This window comes from Ovis aries, chromosome 3 (genome assembly GCF_016772045.2).
Source record: "Ovis aries strain OAR_USU_Benz2616 breed Rambouillet chromosome 3, ARS-UI_Ramb_v3.0, whole genome shotgun sequence".
NCBI classification, from domain to species: Eukaryota; Metazoa; Chordata; class Mammalia; order Artiodactyla; family Bovidae; genus Ovis; species Ovis aries.
The window spans coordinates 146,753,691-146,778,100 of NC_056056.1; the positions used below are offsets into that span (position 1 = coordinate 146,753,691).

Sequence of the window (24,410 nt, forward strand, 5' to 3'; positions counted from 1 at the left end):
CTGATGCTGGGAAAGATTGAAGGCAGGAGGAGAAGGGGACGGCAGAGGATGAGATGGTTGGATGGCATCACCAACTCGATGGACATGAGTTTGAGCAAGCTCCAGGAGATGCTGAAGGACAGGGAAGACTGACATGCTGCAGTCCATGAGGTTGGTTGCAATGAGTCAGATACAACTGAGCAACTGAACAACAGCAAAAACTACACTAAACACACACACACACACACACACACACACACACACACACACCTGTTGTAAAACTGAGAAAAAAGTAGAGTTATCTAAAGCTTCTATTCTGCTTACCACATAGCCCAGCTCTCCATCCTACCATGGAAGTTTCCTTCTCAGCACATGCTTTCACATAGTTGCCTAAAATTGTACACAGGCAATCTTGGCTATTTTCACAAGTGCAAGTGTATTTTTTGCATTCCTTTAAAATAAGAAACAAATTTATATTATGAAAATATTCAGAACAGGTAAACTGGTATAACAAATCAGTTCATAACCACTCCTCTTCTGGAAAATATTTGTCCTTGAAACTTTTGGAATTATTTCATGTCTCAAAATAAGCAAATTAGCAAATCAAATATTAACTGAGTTTTCCAAGAACTTAGAGAAACTTATTCAAGATTTTTCCTCATGTGGGATTATTTTCTAGTCCCTCTTTTTTGAGTTGGTATATCTAACAATTGAATAAAGTAATATAATCCAATTTAAACATAAATGTATGTCTTAATCTACTGAAAATGGCTGCTCTTTAAACATTTTTAATATCTGATGCTTTTTTAGTATTATAAAAATATTTCTCAAAAAGGGCTGTTAATGTTAGACCTTCACATACCTCATGATATGGTTTAGGGTCCACAATTGAATGGCAAGAAGCAAAAGGACCACTCAAATCAAGAAGAATTCCACAGTGCCTTTCAGCAAACCGTTCTGGAAGAAAATTAATGCACCCAACACTAGATTAAATATCATAATTTTTAATTAAAAGAGAAAGTGTAAATTTTTAAAACTGTACTCTGCTTTGTGTCTTTATTAAAACAATTGGTTTTTAAAGCATTATGCTATAATTTGTTATCATGCAAAAAAACATGATATAATAAGAAACAAATCTTTATTAGCTTTGGACTTTTATATTAAATCAGTTAACCTTTTTCTGAAGTGCAATTTCTATATAAAATATGAATAAGGGAACCAGATTATTTAGGTAACTTTAGTTTAAAGTACATATTTATGTTAAATTATGAAAGGTTGATGCTGTCACTCCAGGAGGTTAAATCAGTGTTTCTGAAGGTCATAAACTAGACAATCACTATCAATAATTAAAATACAATAATTTCACGTAGCTTCTTAATTGATACTTGGTAGATTTAGCAATAGACTTCTGTTAAATTAATTGAAGATAGAATTTACAAAACAACCATTTAGGTAAAAAATGTTTTGCTCAGTGATTTGCAAATTCTTAAGGATGATGACCATGACTAGCACAAACATTGCTAGAATTTTTTTTTAACTATTTGCTGACTGACTTTTAAAAGTGACCGTCACCAGGAAGCAATAAAGCACAATGACTGAACCTATTAAAAGGACATTGAGGCCAATTATTCTTAAAATTTTGACAAACTTGCAACTAGGTATCAATGCTTTTATGTAAATATTACTAACATCTTATTATTGTTTAATTTTCTGTATTTTATTTTATTAAGTTATATTTAAAACACTGAAAATTAAGTCATTTACATATCTCTCAAAAGTGTTAACATATAGTCTGCTTAACATAAATTGGCTTGGTTTCTTATGAGATGTATATATTTTTTTTTACCTATTCTCATTTTATTTTCATTGCAACACCCACAAAATAAAATAATGACAAAACCTTGAAATGTGTATTACCATACTGATGTTAATGCATTTATCAGCTCATCTTTTAAATCAAAACAAATAAGTGAAACTTCAAAAGGAGTCACTTTAGTAGTTTATAAACTGATCAGATATTTGTTTCAAGTAAACAGACTAATTAAGAAATAACAAATTAACATTTAATTATAATATATTTTAACTTACCTTCCATTGCATTCCATTATTTATGAAAGAAGCAACATAAAATGAAGCATATGTTAAAATCAATGACACTAGAGGAACAATTAGAGAAAGACTCAGACTCAAAACACCTGGATTACACCTTATTAAGAACACCCTATCTAAATCTCCATTATCACCATCGACATGAATGGGAATAATAACCTCATCCACGTCCTTTACCACTCTTTGTAGAAATAAATTGAATTATCGATAATATGTATGAAAGTCCTTGGTAAGCTAAAATGTCAGCAGAATCATATAAGTGTACAGTTTTTCCATTAAAACCTCTATTTGGGGGTTGGTATAACTAATATACATGATGGCAGTGGTTAGGAGACTGGATCTAACTACAGCTGTACCGCTAAATGTCTCAGCAATTTGGGTGAGTGTCACTATTCAAAGAAATGATCCCTTCTACAATTATATAAAATAGAAATAATAATAAAAGAAGTGATGAGTGAAGTCTCCTCTAACCCTATCATTTTAAAACTATGGAGAAACTGTACGTGGAGGGAAAGAATGGCTAGAGAAGACAACAGTGTCTCTTCCTCCCTCTGTTCCCTATGAGAAGCCTGTTTTCTAAGAGTGTCATCAGCCAGTCAAATTGTTTCTCCACTGTTCCCTCTAAAGCTGAAAAAGTTCACAAACACTAGCTGAAAAACTGGATTATCTAGTAGTCTCATATTATTACCAGAATAAGTTTATAATTCCAGTAGCAAATGTTTAATTACAGAGTTTGAGGTTCAATAAACATTACCTTTTTCTATACTGATGCATGAAGCAGTGCTAGCTTTAGGACAGGGCATCATTTCCCAAGAACTAGCAAATGCCTGAGATGTCTTTTCTAATATGTTCTGACTTGACATGAAATCATCCTCTGCTCTGTTGTTGTGGGAACCACAGAGTCCTGTAGAAAGCACCGAAAAAATTTTAGCATCTTCTCACCTTTGGATTCATATTCAGTTCTTTGCTCAAATCAAATCATGCATGAGCCACATGAGAGTATGTCTTGGTTAGTCTTTATACATATAAGTAATATTTCATGACACATCAGGTTAATACTGCCATTTATAATTCCAGGAGCACTGGAACACCATTTGACATGAATATTATTTTCTTCCTGTATGTTGTTGTAACTTAACCTCCTTTGACAAGGCTTTAGAAAGCATGCCTAAAGTAGAAAGTTTATGACTACACATTTTCAGTTTCATTGTGAAGAGTTGAATCATGTTAAGAGCTACCTGCCTTTCTTATCTGGACCCTTTTGACCCTTAAATTACATTTTTTTGCCTATGTATAAATAAGTGAAAAATGTTCACTGGTTAAGCAAAAGTATCTTGCAAAAACTTAGATGGTTTTACATGAGTAAATGTGGAAGTTGCCAAGGTTTCTTTGTCTTGTTTGATATTTGTAACAGTATGTAAAAACTGATTTCTGTAATAGAAAACCTCAGTAAAAGAAAGATAATCTATGAGCAGAAAGACAAGTTGTAATACAACTTGTATTTGGAATTGATTTTCAAAAGATTTATAATATTTTCATTTATTCTTCCACAAATCAGTTTTAGTAACATATTAGCAAATTGATATATAGCATATATTATCAAATCTCACAATAAATCCTTAATTCCTTAAGATGTTTAAATTGTTGAAAACCATTAGGAAATAGATTTTGTAATAAATAAAGCTATCTACACTGTATGTTAGGTTATTTTACTGAAATATGGAAGCAAAGATTAAGTAAAAATGTTTTACAGTCTACTATTAATGGAGACAACTTAAAATTACAACAGATGGTTACACTAGTGCTTTGGAAATAAAAACATATCTATGAGGTATCATCTCATGCCAGTGAGAATGGCTGCTATCAAAAAGTCTACAAACAATAAATGCTGGAGAGGGTGTGGAGAAAGGGAACCCTCTTATACTGTTGGTGGGAATGCAAACTAGTACAGCCACTATGGAGAACAGTGTGGAGACTACTTTAAAAACTGGAAACAGAACTGCCATACGACCCAACAATCCCACTGCTGGGCATACACACCGAGGAAACCAGAATTTAAAGAGACATGTGTACCCCAATGTTCATCACAGCACAGTTTACAATAGCCAGGACATGGAAACAACCGAGATGTCCATTGGCAGACAAATGGGTAAGAAAGCTGTGGTACGTATACACAATGGAATATTACTCAGCTATTAAAAAGAACTCATTTGAGTCAGTTCTAATGAGGTGGATGAAACTGGAGCCTATTATACAGAGTAAAGTAAGTAAGAAAGAAAAACACCAATGCTGTATATTAACGGATATATATGGAATTTAGAAAGGAAGGTAATGATGACTGTATGTGCAAGACAGCAAAAGAGACACAGATGTAAAGAACAGACTTTTGGACTCTGTGAGAGAGGGCAAGGGTGGGATGATTTGAGAGATTAACATTGAAACGTATACATTACCATATGTGAAATAGATGACCAGTCCAAGTTTGATGCATGAAATAGGGCACTCAAAACCAGTGCAGTGGAACAACCCAGAGGGATGGGATTGGGAGGGAGGTGGGAGAGGGGTACAGGACAGGGGAACACATGTACGCCCATGGCTGATTCATGTCAATGTATGGCAAAAACCACCACAATGTTGTAAAGTAATTCGCCTCCAATTAAAACAAATAAATTAATGTAAAAAATATCTATAGGACTTACCTACAGTATCTGTGAATTGGTTAGGTGGCACAGAAACATACAATTGCATCACAGGAAAAATTTGAATTTGCATTTTTCCATGAAAGTATGTTTCTGCTTGAAGGTATGAGGAAGATGCATTGAAGATCTGTATTTTGTCTGTTAAAGGAATAATTTATATTAATAGCAATAATTAATATTTTAAAGTTTTTATTTCTTAAAATGCCTGTATAATGAATATATTTTTTAAAACAGAAACATTTATAACATAGTTAAAAATGGAATAAAGTAATGCATTTTACATTTATAATATTTTAAATGATAGAATTAAACTTACCTGAATAATAATAACCAAGGTTTCCAAACTTGTCATTTGTGACTGTTCCATCTCTATTGAACACGTATTTGTCAACTTGAACAGACTAATATTTAAAAGATATTGTTAGTTTATATTAATTTTCAATATGAATGCATCTAAGTATAATGTTAACAAATGAACCTGAAACTTTCCCATAAAGCCTCACTGTAATAGACTAACTTATAAATGTCTAAAATATTAAACATTTTTAAAGCATTTCTTATATCGATTCTTAAAGGAGGATTATAAAGGACTTTTCAGCCCTGATTTGTAGATGAGGAAACTAAGACCCAAGAAGATAACTTGGATTTCCAAAGGTCAACCCACTTATAAGTAGCAAAGATCAAGCTAAGTACTCTCCCTCCCTATGTAGGTCATCTCCAGTTAAAATGGTAGTTCCAAATACATGAAATTCTAAGCAAATATAACTGTCTTCCTAAAAGGGCCATAGATTTTAATAATCTAGTAAGTGGAAAAGCTTGACCTGTAATTAGCACCTTAGTTATATGCCTATGTTAATTTTGATATTCGTAAGGATCCTTAGAGCTATACAGGTCTTCCAGAGACTTTATCAATCTCATTTATGGGTTTAATTTCATGGTAAAGCCTCTTATTCAACCTCCAAAATTCTGAATTTGTAGAGTAATTGACTCAAGTTTGCTTTAGGAAGCTGATTACTTACCGAATTCAAGAGGAGTGTAACACTATTTAAGCATGTTCCTGACTGACCACTTGGACATGGACGAAGCTCAACACTAATAGACCAATCTTTATCCTGTTAAAAAATACATTTATTAAATGTTTATTAAAATGTCATTGAATATATGCTATTACTATGTGATTCATTCATAATGCATATTTGCATTTTTAATATGTAAAAGGCTTACATTCAATCAGTCTGCTCTGAAACTAGAAACCTAGTTCAGTCCATGGGACAGCCTAGGATTGACCAAGAGTTTTACAGACAGTCCAAGTATTTTGCCTAAGATATAGACTATCTAAATAGTCTATGATTGGTGGATTCTCTCATTAACCTTTTTTTTTTTTTCTTTAAGCTTTACTTTTCATCTTGTCTCTATGGGAATTGTGCTGCATTATTGAGTCTAATGGGACTTAGAGACAACACAGCTTGTTTATTCTCTGGAAAATCCATGATGTCAACTTAAATCCAAGGAGAGAAGCATTTAATTTATAATATAAGTCATGTCAAATATTGACTTCCAGTTCTTAAGATTCAGGAATCTCTAATCTATATAAAGGAAATATTCTATATATTTTTATGTATTTCCCTCTCACTTTGCCTATCCCCTATCCTCATAGATTATGTGCAAAGTATGCAAAAAAGGAAAGGAGAGTTGGAAAACTGACTTTTAATAATAGTAATGACATTTTTCAGACACTGGTCCCCATCTCTCACTTCAGGAGTCACAAATTCTACTCATCTTTGTTTCTGACCAGGAAGATTAAGTAAAATTGCTTATTCTTGTGCCAGTTAAAGGCATAACCTACAAAATGGAATCTCTCTTTTATTGAAATTTAGATTATTTAAAATTTTAATACTGAAAGAGTTTAAATGTAAGGATAACCTCTATCATACTGTTATAATAAACTGCATAATATTGTTCTAGACTGTTTTCTTTTTATTAAGAAGCCATATTTTCTCCAGCATTCATGAATGGGACTATAATTAGGCAGAAGATTCAAGATATTTTCAACCTAGCTTCCTCTGTTAATTAATGTCATTAAACCAGAAACTCTTGCATTTAAATGAAAAGATGGGAACAGAACATGGAAAGAGAACTCAAGTGATGAATCAAGTTGAAATCAATCTTTGTTTTGCATACAAAGAGCTTGTTAACAAATACTCAGATGTAATTAATACAAGCTGTAAGTTGTGTCTAATTAGTCCTAGCTGTTCTCAGGAAAAATCAAGACAAATCATGGAGTCTTTTAGAAAAGTTCCCTTTTACTATTCTCGGTCTGTCCCTGAGAAACCCTCAGTAAATGGTCTCAGTGACTTGTCACAAGTTCTTTAATGATGAAATATTTCCAGTGCTGCCAGGCCTATAAAAAGTTCTAAGAGCAATTTGACCTTCCCATTTCATTGTCTTTATTAAAAAGAAGCTACATGTGGAAAAAAAAACACTAAGTATCATATTATGAAAACTAAAAATAAATGTAAAGGAATAGTGAAAAAAGAGGAAAATATTTTATGGAATGTAAAAGTTAGTCTCATTTTAAGCACTGGTGAACACATACAAAGAAAAGCAGAAATATGAAATCTTTTCCTGATATATTTAGAAAATTAATAGTAATAAAGATTTTGATTGTTTTTGTTTAGCAAAGAATTTCTAAGGAACACGGGTAATAATGATTTCAATGTCAACATGTGACACAAAGCAGATACTGAAATACACAACCAATGATTGAATGGTTGTTTGTTTTTTGTTTGTTTTTTTTTTAATAGTAAGTAAAGTTGAAGATTGTGTTTTAAACTAGTAAGAAAAAGCTTGGTGTCTATATCAGTTTTCTCAAGTGTTGCAGACTATTACATACATGGATGGCCAAAAAGTGACAGTTTCCAGGATGGTTGTATTTAACACCATCAAAGGTGGTAATCAAACTTCCTTCTATCTTACATCTTCCAGGGCATAATGTTTTAGTGCAAGACCACTTTGCTTCTTGGCATGTGCTGTTAAAATGCAATGGTTATGAAAATGTCATCAATTACATTTTCTTTATGATAAATAGTACAACATAAAAACATCACAACTTAAACTAAGACATCTAGTTAAGTTTTATTACACCATCTTCATTCCCCTCCCAACATCTCAGCCTTGATAAGTGTCTTTTAGACGATGGTATCCTAGTAATTTTTTTGTACTAATTTTTAGTCTCTCACTCATGTTTGGCTCTTTGTGACCCCATGGACTGTAGCCTGCCAGGCTCCTCTATCCATGGGATTTTTCCAGGCAAGATTATTGGAGTGGGTTGCTATTTCCTTCTTCAGGAGATCTTTGTAACCCAAGGATTGAATCCATGTCGCCACACCTCCTGCACTGCAGGAGGTTCTTTACCACTGAGTCACCAGGGAAGCTCTAATTCCATTGAACAAAATAATAACTTCTGCCTGCTCTGCCCAGTATAATATGGTCTTCCACATTGCAGACAGATTCTCTACCATCTGAGCTACCAAGGAAGTCATAAGGAGACATATAGCTATTGATTATGTGAAATGTGGCTTGTCAGGACAGAATGAGATCTTCTGTAAATGTAAAATACACATAGACTTCTAAGAATTAATACTGAAAAAGATGGTAAATTCTCTCAACATTTCATAATAATTTTATGCTGAAATGATAATATTAATATTTGCATATGTAAAGTTGTGTTGTTTAGTTGCTAAGTCATGTCTGACTGTTTTGCAACCTCGTGGACTGTAGCCCACCAGGCTTGTCTGTCCATGGGATTTCCCAGAAAAGTATACTAGGCGGGACTGTAGTTTCCTTCTCCAGGGACTCTTCCTGACCCAGGGATCAAACCTGAGTCTCCTACATTGGCAGATGGGTTCTTTATAACAGCCACAGGGGAAGCCCATATGTAAAGTACATGAATATAATTAATTCCACTTGTTTGTTTCTTTTTGCTTTTTAAAAATAATCAACTGAAAATGTTAAATTATATATGCAGATCAAATTTGTGACTCATGTTATATTTCTCTTGAACAGCAAAGCTATACACATTCAATAAATTATAGTTTTTGTTTTCCATAATTATTATTAATATATTATTATCAGACTAACAGTACATTGCCTATTTACTGAGAAAATATTACAGTAAAAATGATACATTAGTTTTCATTGAGTCAGATTATTCCACCACAAGGACAAAGTACATTCTAGAAAGTCCCTTAAATTCCTGCAGATATTTTGAGTTCCAGAGAAAAGTCATAATGAGGAATAGGGAAAGCTCTCTGGTCAGAGTTTTGTTCCTGAACTTAAAAGTAAGAATCAAGTTATTCAACTAAAAGAGAAATAATCTATACTATCTTTGACACATTAAAATCCACTCTGAATCAAATATAGCTTCACCAATGTAACCTCATATAAAAATTATTTGAAAGGTTTGTTTGTAATTGTATATTTTTAAAATATTCTTGAAAATTAGCATAATTATTGTTTCATTATTATAACCATAATTTTGTATTATTCTTTCCTCTGTTTTGCAACCACCAATCGGTTTACTATTCAAAACATTATTTCAGTTCCTATAAAACATTATCTTTTAAAGATACATAGAAATCTAATATATTTTACATGAAACACACAAAAATTCCTCAAAAAAAATGCAAGAATGTAAGCACAGAAAATGCCGAGGCTGAATTTTGTTTCTGAAAAGTTTAAGTGTGGATTTAGGGAATTATTTTAAGTTACGCTAATATATTAGTATTATTTCACTATCTATAAAATATAGACAAAAGACACACACATACCACAGAGAACCACAGGAACCTTCGCGGACTTCTCCTGACTGATATACCTTTCCACTAGATTCACAGGGACAGTCAGACTTCAACACACATCTCCCTTTCTCTCCAATATCATCCAGTAGATAACCTAGAGTACATTATATAAGATTAATCTCAATACTATACTAACATTAGTAAATTCTCAAGCAATGTGTTGAGAAATCACTTTTGAGGCTATTTCAAGTGTAAACATACCCTTAAAATGATCATTTCTATTTAAGAAATTTGAAAACTGGCAAGGGTATAGATAACATTCAGAGCCACAGAGTAGTCCTATTGAGCCCAGCATAGAACTAGGAGATCATCTGTGTAGTATTATAGAGATAGAAATGTACATTAACTTTAAAAGTATCTCTACCCCTCCCTTCCTGTATGTTAGAAGGATAGATTATGAATAGGTGATAATTTATTCAATAAGCATCTTGTTAGAAACAAGATCTCAGTATGACTGTGTAACTTCATTTTCAAATGTTTTACCTTCTGGGCAGGTGCAGCCACTCACACATTCAATGTCTTGAAAAGGAGCCACATTAGAACAAGTTGCAGGATTTGAGGGACCACATTCTTTATAGATATGTTTTTCTGGGCAAATAGGTTTTTCTGGAGAAATATAGAAATATGCAAACATAGAAATCAGAGGAAAATAAATGTGATAAATATATAGCACTCTAATGAGTATCTTTTAGAGTAGGAGTCTAAATTTCAAGATATAGGTCAATTTTTAAAGATACTCAGTAACTAAATTATGCCAATTACCTATGCATTACTTTATGATACAATATTTAATTTGAAGAAAATGTATATTACATAGTATCATTTTACCTTACTTTGACATTGATAATCTATTTATATTTTAACTTATAAAGATTGAACTAAGTATAAATGAAATATTCAGATTTAATGAAACTCATTTAGATTTTCTAATTTTCTGAAAGAAAACACTTAACCAGTCAACACACTTTTGATAACTTTCTAGTTATTTTTATGGAGATTTTACAGAGTTTCACAAAATTATTTACTTTTCCCAGCGACTTTTACTAATAATAAAGTCTATAAAGTCTCTAATTATACCTTAACACAAAGCACTTATGACACGTCACTCCACAAAAATGGACCTCAATTTCTTCACAAGTACATGTTAGAGACAAGACCTTTCTTTCATCCATGAGGTTCCTTCCAGGAGTTACAGGTATTTGAGAAAATTACTTTGAGACACAGCTCAACTTTAAATGCTATAGAATCTTCCTGATTTGGAGTCTATAATATATTTAAAACCTACCACAAACCACATCAATATCATCTCTCCAGGATTCAAAGGTGCCAGGACCATCTGAGGCACAGAGGCGGGACAATTCTGAGTAAGTGTCACATGTGGATGTTTTGTCTCTGCTTTGACAATACTCATCAATGCAGATCATTTTGTAGTCACTGGATAAAGTGCTAACCTTTCCACATTTCTCAAAATAGGTTCCAATAATTTTGTTACAGAACTGCAAAATAAAGCATGAAGTTTTATTAAAACAGAAAAATGAGGAATCAAAGGAGTATTTAGGGAAAAATAAGTTCAGAGGGTGGTGTTTGTCCAATGTCCTGTAGCTTCGAAAGGGAAAGTTCTTGAACACTGATTGAAATGGGGAGTTTTGAATTACTGCAGTTCCTACAGTGACTTCTAAGTGAAAACTTCACCTCTGATAATGTGTAGCAACTTCAAAAATTGTACCTAATTTCATCCAAAATTTCTCTAAAGGTGACATGAAGTCCAGAATTCAAGAAAATGGAAAATATGAGAAAAGAAAAGGTTGTCCATGCCAGGACTGGGATAGTGGATGATTGAAACCACAACCGACAGAAGGGAGTTAACCCTTTAGATGTCAATCTGCTTATATAATTGATGAGCAAACAAATAAAATATACTGATTCTGGGCTTTCTTGGTGGAGGTCATGTGAGCTGCTCTGGAAATAGCATATTTTTTCTCACGTTGGTTAAGGAAGTAAAGACATTACTCTCAAACAAAAAAGATTTTAAAAAATTTTTGTAAATTTTAACGTGTTTTAATTAACACATAGTTATTTTCTATTTTAAATATGTTTGTTTTCAGATAAATACAAAAGCTACTAGCTAACAAATACACAATTTCCACCAAGTAATCCCAAGGACAACTGATAACATTCTCCAAGTGAGGTATAAAATTAAGTGAAATGAAATGTCAAAGACCTTTTTTTTTTTTTTTAATGAACTTTGGTTGGCTAAAAAGTTTGTTTGAGTTTTTCTGTAAGATGTTACAGAAAAATCCAAATGAATTTTTTGGCGAACTCAGTATTATTCTTTGTGTATCTTTCTCACTAGGTAACAGGCTCCGAAGAATTGATGCTTTTGAACTGTTGTGTTGGAGAAGACTTTTGAGAGTCCCTTGGATTGCAAGGAGATCCAACCAGTCCATCCTAAAGGAAATCAATCCTGGGTGTTCATTGGAAGGACTGATGTTGAAGCTGAAACTCCAATACTTTGGCCACCTGACATGAAGAGCCGACTCATTTGAAGAGACCCTGATGCTGGGAAAGATTGAGGGCAGGAGGAGAAGGGGATGACAGAGGATGAGATGGTTGGATGGCATCACTGACTCAATGGACATGAGTTTGGATAGACTCCGGGAGTTGGTGATGGACAGGGAGGCCTGGCATGCTGCAGTTCCTGGGGTCGCAAAGAGTCAGACACGACTGAGCGACTGAACTGAACTGAACAGGCTCTTTTAGAGCAAAAACTAGAACTTTGTCATCTCTAGGCTTAACACAATGTCTCATACATAGTCTTTAATATAACTTTATATACTTATTCTGCTAACACATTTGAGCAACCAGGAGTAAGTTCTCACACACTATGCAATTACCACAACAGTAAAACATACTACTACTACAGAGCTCATAATCTCATAGGAAACATGTGAGAAAAGCATGAGGCATTTTTATAAATCATAAATTCTAATGATCAGCATTGGGTAAAAGAGAAAAGAGGAAGTAATTCTAACTGCAAAGATCAAGGAGCACTTCACAAGTAAGATAACAGATGATCTTATACAACATTATGGCTTAATTTGCTTTGATAGACGCTGACAAGATGTTGTAAATACAACATCCACGTCAATAAAACATGTTTCTTCTGCCTATACAATGCATACATATCTTGATCTTGAGAATTTTATTCTAGATTGAAATAAGTATATGTGAAAATTCCTTCAGTCATCAAATAAATGCAATCTACTAAATTCAACATTCAGAGAATCATGTTAAGTGCAGAAAATTCAAAGCAAATGATGAATATTTTCAAGTGATGTAGTCAAAAAATGATCTGTAACTTTTTCAAAAAGATGATAAAGTATACTGGAGAAGACAATTCAGACTTGCTGTCTGGAGCAAAAGTAAGGGAGAAAGAGCAGAAAAGTAATTCTTAGGAACACATTACAGAATTTCTAAACTGTGAAATTCAAGCCAGTCCCCACTGAGATAATTATGGAGAGGTGAAGCATGTCAGTTTACAGGCCAACTAAAACACTGTTCAAAGAAAATTAGAATTATTATACTAATATATAGTAACTATCATAATGTTTTAGGGAAAAAATACTTAAGCATCTACAGCTAGACTATAAAGCCGAGAAACAGACCATATGGACATTGGAGAAGAAGCAGTTGCAGAATTCTAATAAGGTCTGTGTGTTAAGAACAGAATGTTGGCTATTTAAACTGAAACCAAAGGGAATATTGCTGAAGTCTGCTATTAGATGAAATATAAATTTATTACCTGTACCCCATCTTCACAAACTTCATAGCTTTTACTAACAGCTTTGGAACAATCACCGGGAATTTTACTATCGGCAATGTGCTCATTGATATCATCTCCTTAAAAAGAAAGCAATGTTAACTTCAAGATATAATTATATATGTGCATTACTTTCAAGATAAATATAGACTTGACAATATAAATATTTATTTTAACAATTAATCATTCTTTATACAAAGACAAATTGTTAGCTTTAGATTTATCCAAAATCAAATAATTGTAATTTCCTTTTGGGAAAGAATTTTCTTAGACAAATGCATTGAAATCCTACCTGGAGTGCTGTTGAAGTTACCACAAAGACCACAAGTTGGATATTGCTTGTGAAGAGTGAGCTTTAAAAAAATTACATGTGTGTTTATAAAATATTGAAAATATCTCAAGACAGAGCCTCTTCATGTTCAGTTTTACCTAAGCTGGTTACTTAGTAATTTATCACAGAGTCTTTTCTAAGTGATCTGAATTTAGAATTTGCAAAGATCTGACTTCACCTCTTACTGACTGTGCCTTTGGTTAGATTATTTAACTTTTATTATCCTGAATTTCCTGAGTCCCATTATCTGTAAAATAAGATTATTTATATTATGTACTTCAAGGTATTTTAAATATTAGATTATGCTTAGTACTGTCCTTGATACATACAGATTTCTCAGTAAACCTTATCTCTTATTTTCCTTGTATTATATTATTTTTATAACTGAAAGTAAAGAACAAAATAAACAGGACTATAAGAAAATCATAGGTGGACTTACTGAGAGTTTGTTGTTTTTGTCCCACATTAAAGACAGGATTCCTCTACGACTATTCAGAACATTATGTTCTCCATATTTTTTAATGTGAATCAACTTATTGTTATATGGTATCTGTACACTGAAAAGTATAAAATACAGTTACACATAAAAGATAAGAACAGCATTATTGCATCAAAATTTTTCTGATAATTCATGTTTCTATATTTAGTATCATAAATAATACTGCTGGTAAATATTAAAGGTTTTTCTAGTCATTTCAGAATGGGCACAATGACTTTTTTCTGATTTTGGGAAGACTTTCAAGAAACAATGAATAAATCTTTGGGGCTCTGGAGAAATGAACAAGAAGAAACTGGTTTATTACAAGAATAAAATGATTAAATAACTTGAAATGTTCATAAGCAGCCTATCATATCTCATTTTCTTATCCTGAAAAGCATTCAAATACGTCACCCCTTCCAAATATAAATTGCTACTTCTAAAAATAATGGCTTAAGTTTCAGTGTATTGTGAAACTTCAAAATTTTTTTAGCATTAAACATACAAATGAAAGTTGAAATATTCTATTAACAGTTTCATTGAATATGCGTGTTGCCCCAAATCTAGACTCAAAACAGTCAAACAACAGAACTACTCTTTTTTTTTTTAACACCTTGTTATAGGAATAAATCCAATATACAGTGAAGTCTTACATATGTAACAAGACTTTTTTCTAAATGTCAATATGAGCACCAAAATAGGAAAAGAGTAGTATATCTTCCCCAATCAACCTTTTTTCCTGCTTTTTTGCTGTTACTTCAAAATATTCTACATACTTTATTAAAAACACTATGACATTTACCTTTCACCATTAACTAAAAGTATATCACCAAAGATAGAGACATCATTGTTGTCAATTATAACTGTTATTTTTTCAATCTCACTATCATTGTTTCGTTTGATCTCAATATTGAAATCTCCTCCCGATTCAACACAATGACGGCAGAAAGTATATGTGCATGAAGACTCAAAGGAAAAAACACGGCCATTGAAAGCTTTATATGCTCCTTTGCCCCAAGTAGAAGCTTCACCTACAAAATATTTAGGGTAAAATATTCATTATTATTTAGAATAATATTAATATTTATATATTAATTAATAGTAGTAATATTAATTATTTAGAATTAATGCAGCTTCCATTTTTTATTTTTTATGTGTTTATGTACCAAGAAAAACTTCACTGAAAGATACTAGTCTCACATACATCTTAAATCTATAATTTTCTTTCCTACATACTGCAAAATGTGTTAAAAGTAATACCTGAATTCTTGGAAATACCCAAAGTTGGCTATTCCTGCTAAAACAAAAGAAGAAAAGCATCCTGTTTCCCTGTGGGAAAGGGAAATTGTCTCTACTGTGGGAGAGCATATATGGAGGGAAGCTGAGGTCTGTTTGCTTGTTTGGCTTTTTAGAGATAATCTTTCTAATGTTGTCTGAGTGGGTTACTATTAATATTAGATGTGTCACAATTTAAAAAATTTTTTAATTAAGTAAAATGTGAAAAAATATTAAATAAGTGGAAATAAGTATATTCTTTCTCTATATATGTGTGTGTATGAATATATATATGTGTGTGTGTGTGTATATGTTTATCTGTATGTATGGTGTGTCTGGGTGTATAAAACAGATAGATGACTGGAAAATTTTTTAAACTAGTTTCAAATTTTCTTTACTTTGAAACCTCATTAGGTACTGGCTGGTGGACATATAAATGCATATACAAATTAGAAATAAATCTATTACTTACCAATAATTGCATTTGTTTCTGAGTATTTTGGCGTTGCTTCTGGAATATGGGATCCTTTTTCTATTCAACATAATAAACAGATTACTTAAATTTCTAATATGTATTGGCTTTAAATATATAGAATATTTGGTCTTCTACGTGGGAATTTAAAAATTGGTATTGAAGATCATCGAATGGGTTTTTTGTCCTAAATATATAATTTCATTTTGTGATGCTATGATTTGCCAAAGTCATATGCATGATTATCTCTGAAGCCCATATTTTTCTTGTAGCAATCAGCTACAGTATGTTCAGACATCACTAGCAGTTCATTCATTTGGGGTCATGGACAGTTAATAACATATGCTGCATCCCTTACAGAATTATTTTTTAAACTTCAAAAGTAGAACTTGGTGGCCTATTTTTACTGGAAGATACTACCCAAACAGGTCCAAGACAGATTTATTAAACCAGTCTACTCTCTAATACTAGTAATTCAATTATCCATATATTAAAAAATAAATTATCCTGATCAAAGGGAAAAATTCATAACCTTAAAATTTGGTTTCCCATAATCCTTTATTTCCAATGCACTGATTCTTTCATATGTGACCAAGTAAACACATGAAATCTTAGAGCAAGGTCTAAAAGCAAGCAACATAATATAGCAACAATTTTAAAAAGTGAATACTTTGATAGAATTTTAAAATATTTTTCACAATACCACTTATTGTATATCTTGAGGCCATTTCTCTTTATTACAGGCTGTCTAACCCAAGTTAGGCAAAAATAGATTAAATTCTGAATTTACTTTTAAAATCAACCTTTAAATACTATATCTAAAAATGATAAATGGGAGGTTGTGTTTTTTTATTTAGGATCTGTTAAGATACAATTGAATGTTTCTTATTCAAAACTTGTTTCAAATATCCAATTGGTCATCTAAATTGTGGTATTCAAAGAGAATAAGCACTAAGAATTTCAATATTGAATGAGAAACATATAATAATATCAAGTTCCAGCAAATCAATAATCAAGAGAACATCTTATAAATACACTTTTAAAACTGAACATTAAAAATCAAACTACCTGGAGTGCTGAGTGATCCAGATGTACTGTAGTCAGATGAACTTGTGATACCTAATTAATACAAAATGATTAGGCCATTTCTGTTTGTAATTTTATCTGGTAAAATATGAAAAGTATATTTTAAAATCTGATATATATATCAAAGATATAAATTCATCAATGGTGATGAGAGGAAACTTAGAGCCACATGATGCTATATAAGAAAAAAATTTTTATCAACTCAACAACCCACTGGAGTAACAAAATTATAGCCTCACTGCTAAATGAACTGATACCCAATTAATTTTTTTCAGATCAATTGCTTAAAGCTTGTTCAGGGAAAGAGAAAAGGGTTGGATAGAGTTCTAAGTCTGTTTATCCAGCTTCAACCACACTTACTCTCACTGTGAATTCTCTCACACTTGGGAAATCTAGGTACCATTTCAACATGTCAAGTGCATAAAGGATTCAGCATTCATAGAAACTGGAATTATTAAAATTACTAATCTAGATGAACTGAGATGTTCAGTCTCAAGATGTCTAATGTCAAAAGATCCAGAACCTGCCATTTCAAGCGCACTAGATTTAGTAGCATTAGATATGCTACTGGGGAGACTATTAATTAATAAAAGTCTAATTTGGAACCTAATTTGGAAAATTGAAAGCAGTTAAAAACTGACATCCAAATAGCAGAGAAATCTCAAATGGGCAACCACTCCACAATAGAAGGATAAGAGACAATTACCTATTAGTACATTTCTCAGGAACAAAACCTAATAAATTTGAATACTTAGGCTAATGGCAGCAGGTCTGGGGTTCAGAATTTCAGTGTCTCTTTAACCATTTGTATCAACTGTTCTTAAGCAAAATAATAAATTATGAAAAATTTCAAATATCTGAGTTTCACTGAAGTTTTGACCCCAAAATGTGTGTCCAAAGCTTAAGAATAACCCAAAATAAAATTATTATTTCTGTATGACCAAATTCATTAATAGTTGGCTTTAACGGAGACCAACCATTACTACACCACACTATATTTTTTGCTAATTATATTTCATTTTTTAAAAAAGGTATTAATCCTAAATTTGAGTTCTAAGTATGAATTGTATTTTTCAGTTACTCATTGCTAACTTCATCAAAATAGTTCCCATAGCATATTAAGTGTTACTTTAACAATGTGCAACACAAATTTCAATACTATTTAATCTCATGCTTCCATTAAGTGGAAATAATAAATTTTATGAGATTTTCAAAAAGGATAGATCTTATTTATTCTTCTCAGGAATGGACCTGTTAAAAAATACTTAAGCCATCAAGGCCAGATGCAAAATACAAAGTTCAAGCCCAACAAATCAACTGCCACTCTTCCACTTATGCAACTCCAAATCAATTTCACATAAAGGCAACAAAAACTATCCCGCACCAATATATTCACAACCACAAAACTACACCAACATTCTACACATTCCACATTCTACACCAACATATTAAATTACTTTCATCTGATATCATCTAAAGATATTTCATCATTTTAGTACTTTGCTTTGCTTTCTATATTTTATCAAGAAAAGTTACAATTTCACTATTTTTTTATAATTTATGTTAGAATCCTGCCTTTTTAATTAACAGAAATAAACCTCAATTCTCAAGTCAGGGGAACCAGATCCAATAACATCTTTCCCAGCATCACAGGTACCTGTACCATTAACGCCAGTTTCATCAGATATGTTTGATCCAGAGGTACCAGCACCAAGACCAGCTTCACTCTTGTTTCCTTCACCACTTCCAGAATTAGATGACCAAATGTTTCCTCCTAATGGAAAATCAATGTGATTAAAGAAATAAAGAAGGAAGCAATTAATTTGGATTTTTTGGGAGTAGAATCCAGGTTAAGATATCTGAGCCACTGACTTCAGATCTAGGACTCAAGCATTCAGCCCCAGCCGATCTACCACTGCTCTTTCCATTCCCACTAATTTACTGACTCTAAATCCCTAGTGGTCAGATGACTTCAAACAGAATCCTGAATCTTCAGAAATGCCACTAAAATATTCAGCCTCATTTCTTGGATTCTTTCCAAATACAAAATGATGTCTAAAGAATTATTTCAAAGTATATCATGATTTAAAATTATTCCATGCAAAGACAGTAACAATCAAAACCCATAGCACTAGAACTAGAGTCCAAAGAACCACCTACTCCATTTCTAACAGTCTATACCACTACGATCACTGCCACCAAATCAATCTGAACCAGAATCTCCAAAACCAAATTGAGTTCAGCTCTTCTTTTCTCAACTTCTAAAGCTAGAAATCCTTCCCTCTAGTGGAAAAATTAAAATGTTATTTTAAAAAATAAGGAAAATTTGAAATGCATTTCAATTTTACCGAAAGGATCCAGGTTAGGAGAATGCCCGCGTCAGGGGCACTGGTCCTGAGATTCATGGATCCAGGCCCGGTGGACATTGCCACCCCATTCTGTCAATCCACTGCCTCCAAATTCCTTCTGACCAAAAGGTCAGGCATCAATCCCAAATTTCCAAAATGATCACTACTTGTTCATCCCCATTTCTTACATTAGTACTCCTACCAGAATATCAAAACTTTGTCACCAGAATGTATTTAATAAATGTTATGATTCGGAAACTTTTTTCCCAAAACTCTTTACTTCAAGTCCAAAATAAAAAGATTCATGCTTTTGAGCTAGCAGAAAAATCAAAATATTATTTAAAAAAATAATAAATATTTGGAACTCAACTGGATTTCTCAGGAAGAAGACTGAGAGGATACCTGAACTACTGGCATCAGAGCCAAAGCCTTTAAGCGCGTCCTCAACAGATGCACTGCCACTCAAGCCATCCCCTCCAAGTTCATTGATTTCCAATCCCCGTTGACCAGAAGACCCTAAATTGGATTCCAAAATTTCAGAGCTATCACCAACATAGGTACTAACACTTCTCAAACTGGTGCCACTTGCAGAATATAAAATGGTTGTCACAGAGTTTATTGAGAATATTTTATGATTCAGAAATTTATACGTGCAAAAATGAGATATCAATACCTAGATCACTGGAAATGGATCCTTCAGATCTAACCACTCGATTTCCTTCAACTGTTTTGCTACTAAAGTCACTGTCACCAAATGAACTTGAACTGGAAGCTCCAAAACCAGGTGCAGCATTGACCCTTCCAGCTCCAACTTCCCAACCAAAAGACCCTGTTTCAACTGATGAAAAAACAAATCAAGATGTTATTAAAATTTAATCTTTAATAATTAATTTGTTGTAAGATATTATTTAAATAAAAATGTTTCCACCATTTAATTTAATTAACTGAAAATTTTCCAGAATGAGTCTTGATTGGAATACCTGAGCTAACATCAGATCCAAGATCTTTAAAGCCAGCCGCAACAGATGCAGTGCCACTCAAGCTATCCCTTTCAAGTTCATTGATTTTCAATCCCTGTTGACCAGAAGACTCTAAACCAGGTTGCAAATTTCCAGAGCTATCACCAACAAAGGTATCACCACTTCTCAAACTGGTGTCACCTGTAGAATACAAAATGATTGTCACAGAGCATACTGAAAACATTCTATGATTCAGAAACTTGCCTGCACAATAATGATGTATCAATACCTAGATCACTGGAAATGGATCTTCCAGACCTAGCCACTTGATCTTCTTCAACTATTTTGCTACTAAAGCTGCTGTCACCAAATGAACTCGAACCAGATGCTCCAAAACCAAATGCAGCATTGCCTCTTCCAGCTCCAACTTCCCAACCAAAAGACTCTGTTCCAACAGATGAAAAAATCAAAATGTTATGAAAATTTAATCTTTGTTAATTAGGTTGTTGTGAAATGTTACTTAAAGAAAAGTGTTTCCACTGCTTAATTTAATTAACCTGAAATTTTCCAGAATGAGTCTATATTGGAATACCTCAGCTAATGACAACAGATCCAAAGCCTTTAAATCCAGCCCCAACAGACGTACTGCCACTCAAACTACCCCCTCCAAATTCATTGATTCCAAAACCCTGTTGACCTAACCTGGAATCCAAATTTCCAGAGTTATCACCGACAGAGGTATTCACAAGTATTTTAACCTATTAATTAATTTAACCAATTTAAAATTTTTTTCTGGAATGAGTCTCAGTTGGAATACCTAAGTCACAAGCATCCAAAATCTATGGATTTACCCCCAGCAGATCCCTTACTGCTAATTTCACTCCAGTCAGCTCTACTGACTTCCAATTTCTTTTGACCAGATGTCCCCAAACCAAATGCTAAATTTCCAGAGGCATGGCTACTAAATTTAGCCCCTCTTCCTATGCTAGTGCTGTCTGCTGAAGTTAAAAAAAGAGACTGTCACCAGGGAATATTTAAATGCAACTTATGAATCAGTACTTTATACAAAACCTAAATAGTAGTATTTAGATCACCAGAATTTGATTTTCCATTGCTCCCTATTTTTTTAAGACCGCTGACACCAACTCCACATGAACCAGAATCATCAAGACTAAATCCAATTTAACCCTCTTTTTTACCATCAAGTCCAAAATCAAAAGGCAAATGGAAAACTAAATGGAAACTTAAACTGTTACCAGAAGAAATAAACAAAGGATGTAAATCATTTATGTTTTTTCTTAATAGAGTCTGAATCAGAATTCATAAGTTATTAAAGAGAGAGCTAAAGCCCATGGATTTATGAACAAACTTCTTACTATTCATTCTATTTCCATCAGTTTTCACATCTTTTAAGATAAATTGCTCTGACACAAAAAATACCTATAATTGCTGTACTTTAATGAAACTCAGTTATGTCAATGACTTTAATTTCCAAATATAAATTGATATTTATCTACAACTTCTGATTATTGAAAATATAATATAACACAATATAAAAAACCATTTTGAAATAAAAATTACTGTATCAAAATTTAACACTTTTGTTTTGCTTATCACCTCCTAATTCTTGACCATAGATATACATATTTGACAGTTTCAAACATTCTGACATTCCTTTCAGGACAATCAGTTCAAATATGAGTAATAGAACTTAAAAATTCAAAAAATCATACAGAAACATGAGACCAGAAAGTTTTCATTTCTTATGACAAAACTTGGAAACAAGAGAGTTTAAGTGGCTTTCCCAAAGTCCACAAAAGGTTCATAGGAAAGACTATATAGAAACTGGATTTCTTCATTCCAGGTCCAAGACCCTTCATAAAAGCATTCATTCCACTTGCCTCTTCACTAAAATGTTTAAATTTATTTCTGTTGATAAAAGCACAGACCCTTTAAGAATCAAACGTAGTTTAAAAACCTAAGCACGGGAATTGAAACTGTAATCAGAAATCTTCCAGCAAACAAAAGCCCAGGTCCAGACGGCTTCACAGCTGAATTCTACCAAAAATGTAGAGAAGAACTAACACCTATCCTACTCAAACTCTTCCAGAAAATTGCAGAGGAAGGGAAACTTCCAAACTCATTCTATGAGGCCACCATCACCCTAATACCAAAACCTGAGAAAGATCCCACAAAAAAAAAAAGAAAACTACAAGCCAATATCACTGATGAACATAGATGCAAAAATCCTCAACAAAATTCTAGCAATCAGAATCCAACAACACATTAAAAAGGTCATACATCATGACCAAGTGGGCTTTATCCCAGGGATGCAAAGATTCTTCAATATCCATAAATCAATCCATGTAATACACCACATTAACAAATAGAAGAACAAAAGCCATATGATTATCTCAATAGATGCAGAGAAGGCCTTTGACAAAATTCAACATCCATTTATGATAAAAACCCTCCAGAAAGCAGGAATAGAAGGAACATACCTCAATATAATAAAAGCTATATACGACAAACCCACAGCAAACATTATCCTCAATTGTGAAAAATTGAAAGCATTTCCCCTAAAGTCAGGGACAAGACAAGGGTGCACACTCTCACCACTACTATTCAACATAGTTTTGGAAGTTTTGGCCACAGCAATCAGAGCCAAAAAAAAAGAAAAAAAGTAATCCAAATTGGAAAAGAAGAAGTAAAACTCTCACTGTTTGCAGATGACATGATCCTATACATAGAAACCCTAAAGACTCCACCAGAAAATTACTAGAGCTAATCAATGAATACAGTAAAGTTTCAGGATATAAAATCAACACACAGAAATCCCTTGCATTCCTATACACTAATAATGAGAAAATAGACAAATTAAGGAAACAATTCCATTCACCATTGCAACGAAAAGAATAAAATACTTAGGACTATATCTACCTAAAGAAACAAAAGACCTATATATAGAAAACTATAAAACACTAGTGAAAGAAATCAAAGCGGACACAAATAGATGGAGAAATATACCATGTACATGGATCGGAAGAATCAATATAGTGAAAATGAGTATATTACCCAAAGCAATCTGTAGATTCAATGCAATCCCTATCAAGCTACCAATGGTATTTTTCATAGAACTGCAGCAAATAACTTCACAGTTTGTATGGAAATACAAAAAACCTTGAAAAGCCAAAGCAATCTTGAGAAAGAAGAATGGAACTGGAGGAATCAACCTACCTGACCTCAGACTATACTACAAAGCTAGAGTCTTCAAGACAGTATGGTACTGGCACAAAGATAGAAATATAGATCAATGGAACAAAATAGAAAGCCCAGAGATAAATCCACACACATATGGACACCTTATCTTTGACAAAGGAGGCAAGAATATACAATGGAGAAAAGACAATCTCTTTAATAAGTGGTGCTGGGAAAACTGGTCAACCACTTGTAAAAGAATGAAACTAGAACACTTTCTAACATCATACACAAAAATAAACTCAAAATGGATGAAAGGTCTAAATGTAAGACCAGAAACTATAAAACTCCTAGAGGAAAACATAGGCAAAACACTCTCTGGCATAAATCACAGCAGGATCCTCTATGACCCACCTCCCAGAATATTGGAAATAAAAGCAAAAAATAAACAAATGGGACCTAGTTAAACTTAAAAGCTTTTGCACAACAAAGGAAACTATAAGCAAGGTGAAAAGACAGCCTTCAGAATGGGAGAAAATAATAGCAAGCAAAGCAACTGACAAAGAATTAATCTCAAAAATATACAAGCAGCTCCTGCAGCTCAATTCCAGAAAAATAAAAGACCCAATCAAAAAATGGGCCAAAGAACAAACAGACATTTCTCCAAAGAAGACATATAGATGGCTAACAAACACATGAAAAGATGCTCAACATCACTCATTATCAGAGAAATGCAAATCAAAACCACAATGAGGTACCATTTCACGTCAGTCAGAATGGCTGCAATCCAAAAGTCT

General features: G+C 32.8%; 1 protein-coding gene across 1 annotated transcript in view; it reads right to left on the reverse strand.

The window, feature by feature from the left end:
• Positions 1 to 24,410, reverse strand: part of MUC19 (mucin 19, oligomeric) — a 76,457-nt gene that overhangs the window by 32,398 nt on the left and 19,649 nt on the right. Inside the window, exons 3-22 of the mRNA XM_060413670.1 lie at positions 20,705 to 20,904; positions 20,437 to 20,616; positions 20,130 to 20,294; positions 18,766 to 18,882; positions 17,091 to 17,141; positions 16,023 to 16,082; positions 15,078 to 15,306; positions 14,237 to 14,354; positions 13,759 to 13,819; positions 13,449 to 13,546; positions 10,932 to 11,142; positions 10,130 to 10,252; positions 9,617 to 9,740; positions 7,681 to 7,816; positions 5,807 to 5,899; positions 5,104 to 5,188; positions 4,788 to 4,925; positions 2,843 to 2,992; positions 842 to 936; positions 304 to 430 (exon numbers count right to left, since the gene is read on the reverse strand). Coding sequence (XP_060269653.1) covers positions 304 to 430; positions 842 to 936; positions 2,843 to 2,992; positions 4,788 to 4,925; positions 5,104 to 5,188; positions 5,807 to 5,899; positions 7,681 to 7,816; positions 9,617 to 9,740; positions 10,130 to 10,252; positions 10,932 to 11,142; positions 13,449 to 13,546; positions 13,759 to 13,819; positions 14,237 to 14,354; positions 15,078 to 15,306; positions 16,023 to 16,082; positions 17,091 to 17,141; positions 18,766 to 18,882; positions 20,130 to 20,294; positions 20,437 to 20,616; positions 20,705 to 20,904 — 2,561 coding nt within the window. The remainder of the gene's footprint in view (positions 1 to 303; positions 431 to 841; positions 937 to 2,842; positions 2,993 to 4,787; positions 4,926 to 5,103; positions 5,189 to 5,806; positions 5,900 to 7,680; positions 7,817 to 9,616; positions 9,741 to 10,129; positions 10,253 to 10,931; positions 11,143 to 13,448; positions 13,547 to 13,758; positions 13,820 to 14,236; positions 14,355 to 15,077; positions 15,307 to 16,022; positions 16,083 to 17,090; positions 17,142 to 18,765; positions 18,883 to 20,129; positions 20,295 to 20,436; positions 20,617 to 20,704; positions 20,905 to 24,410) is intronic.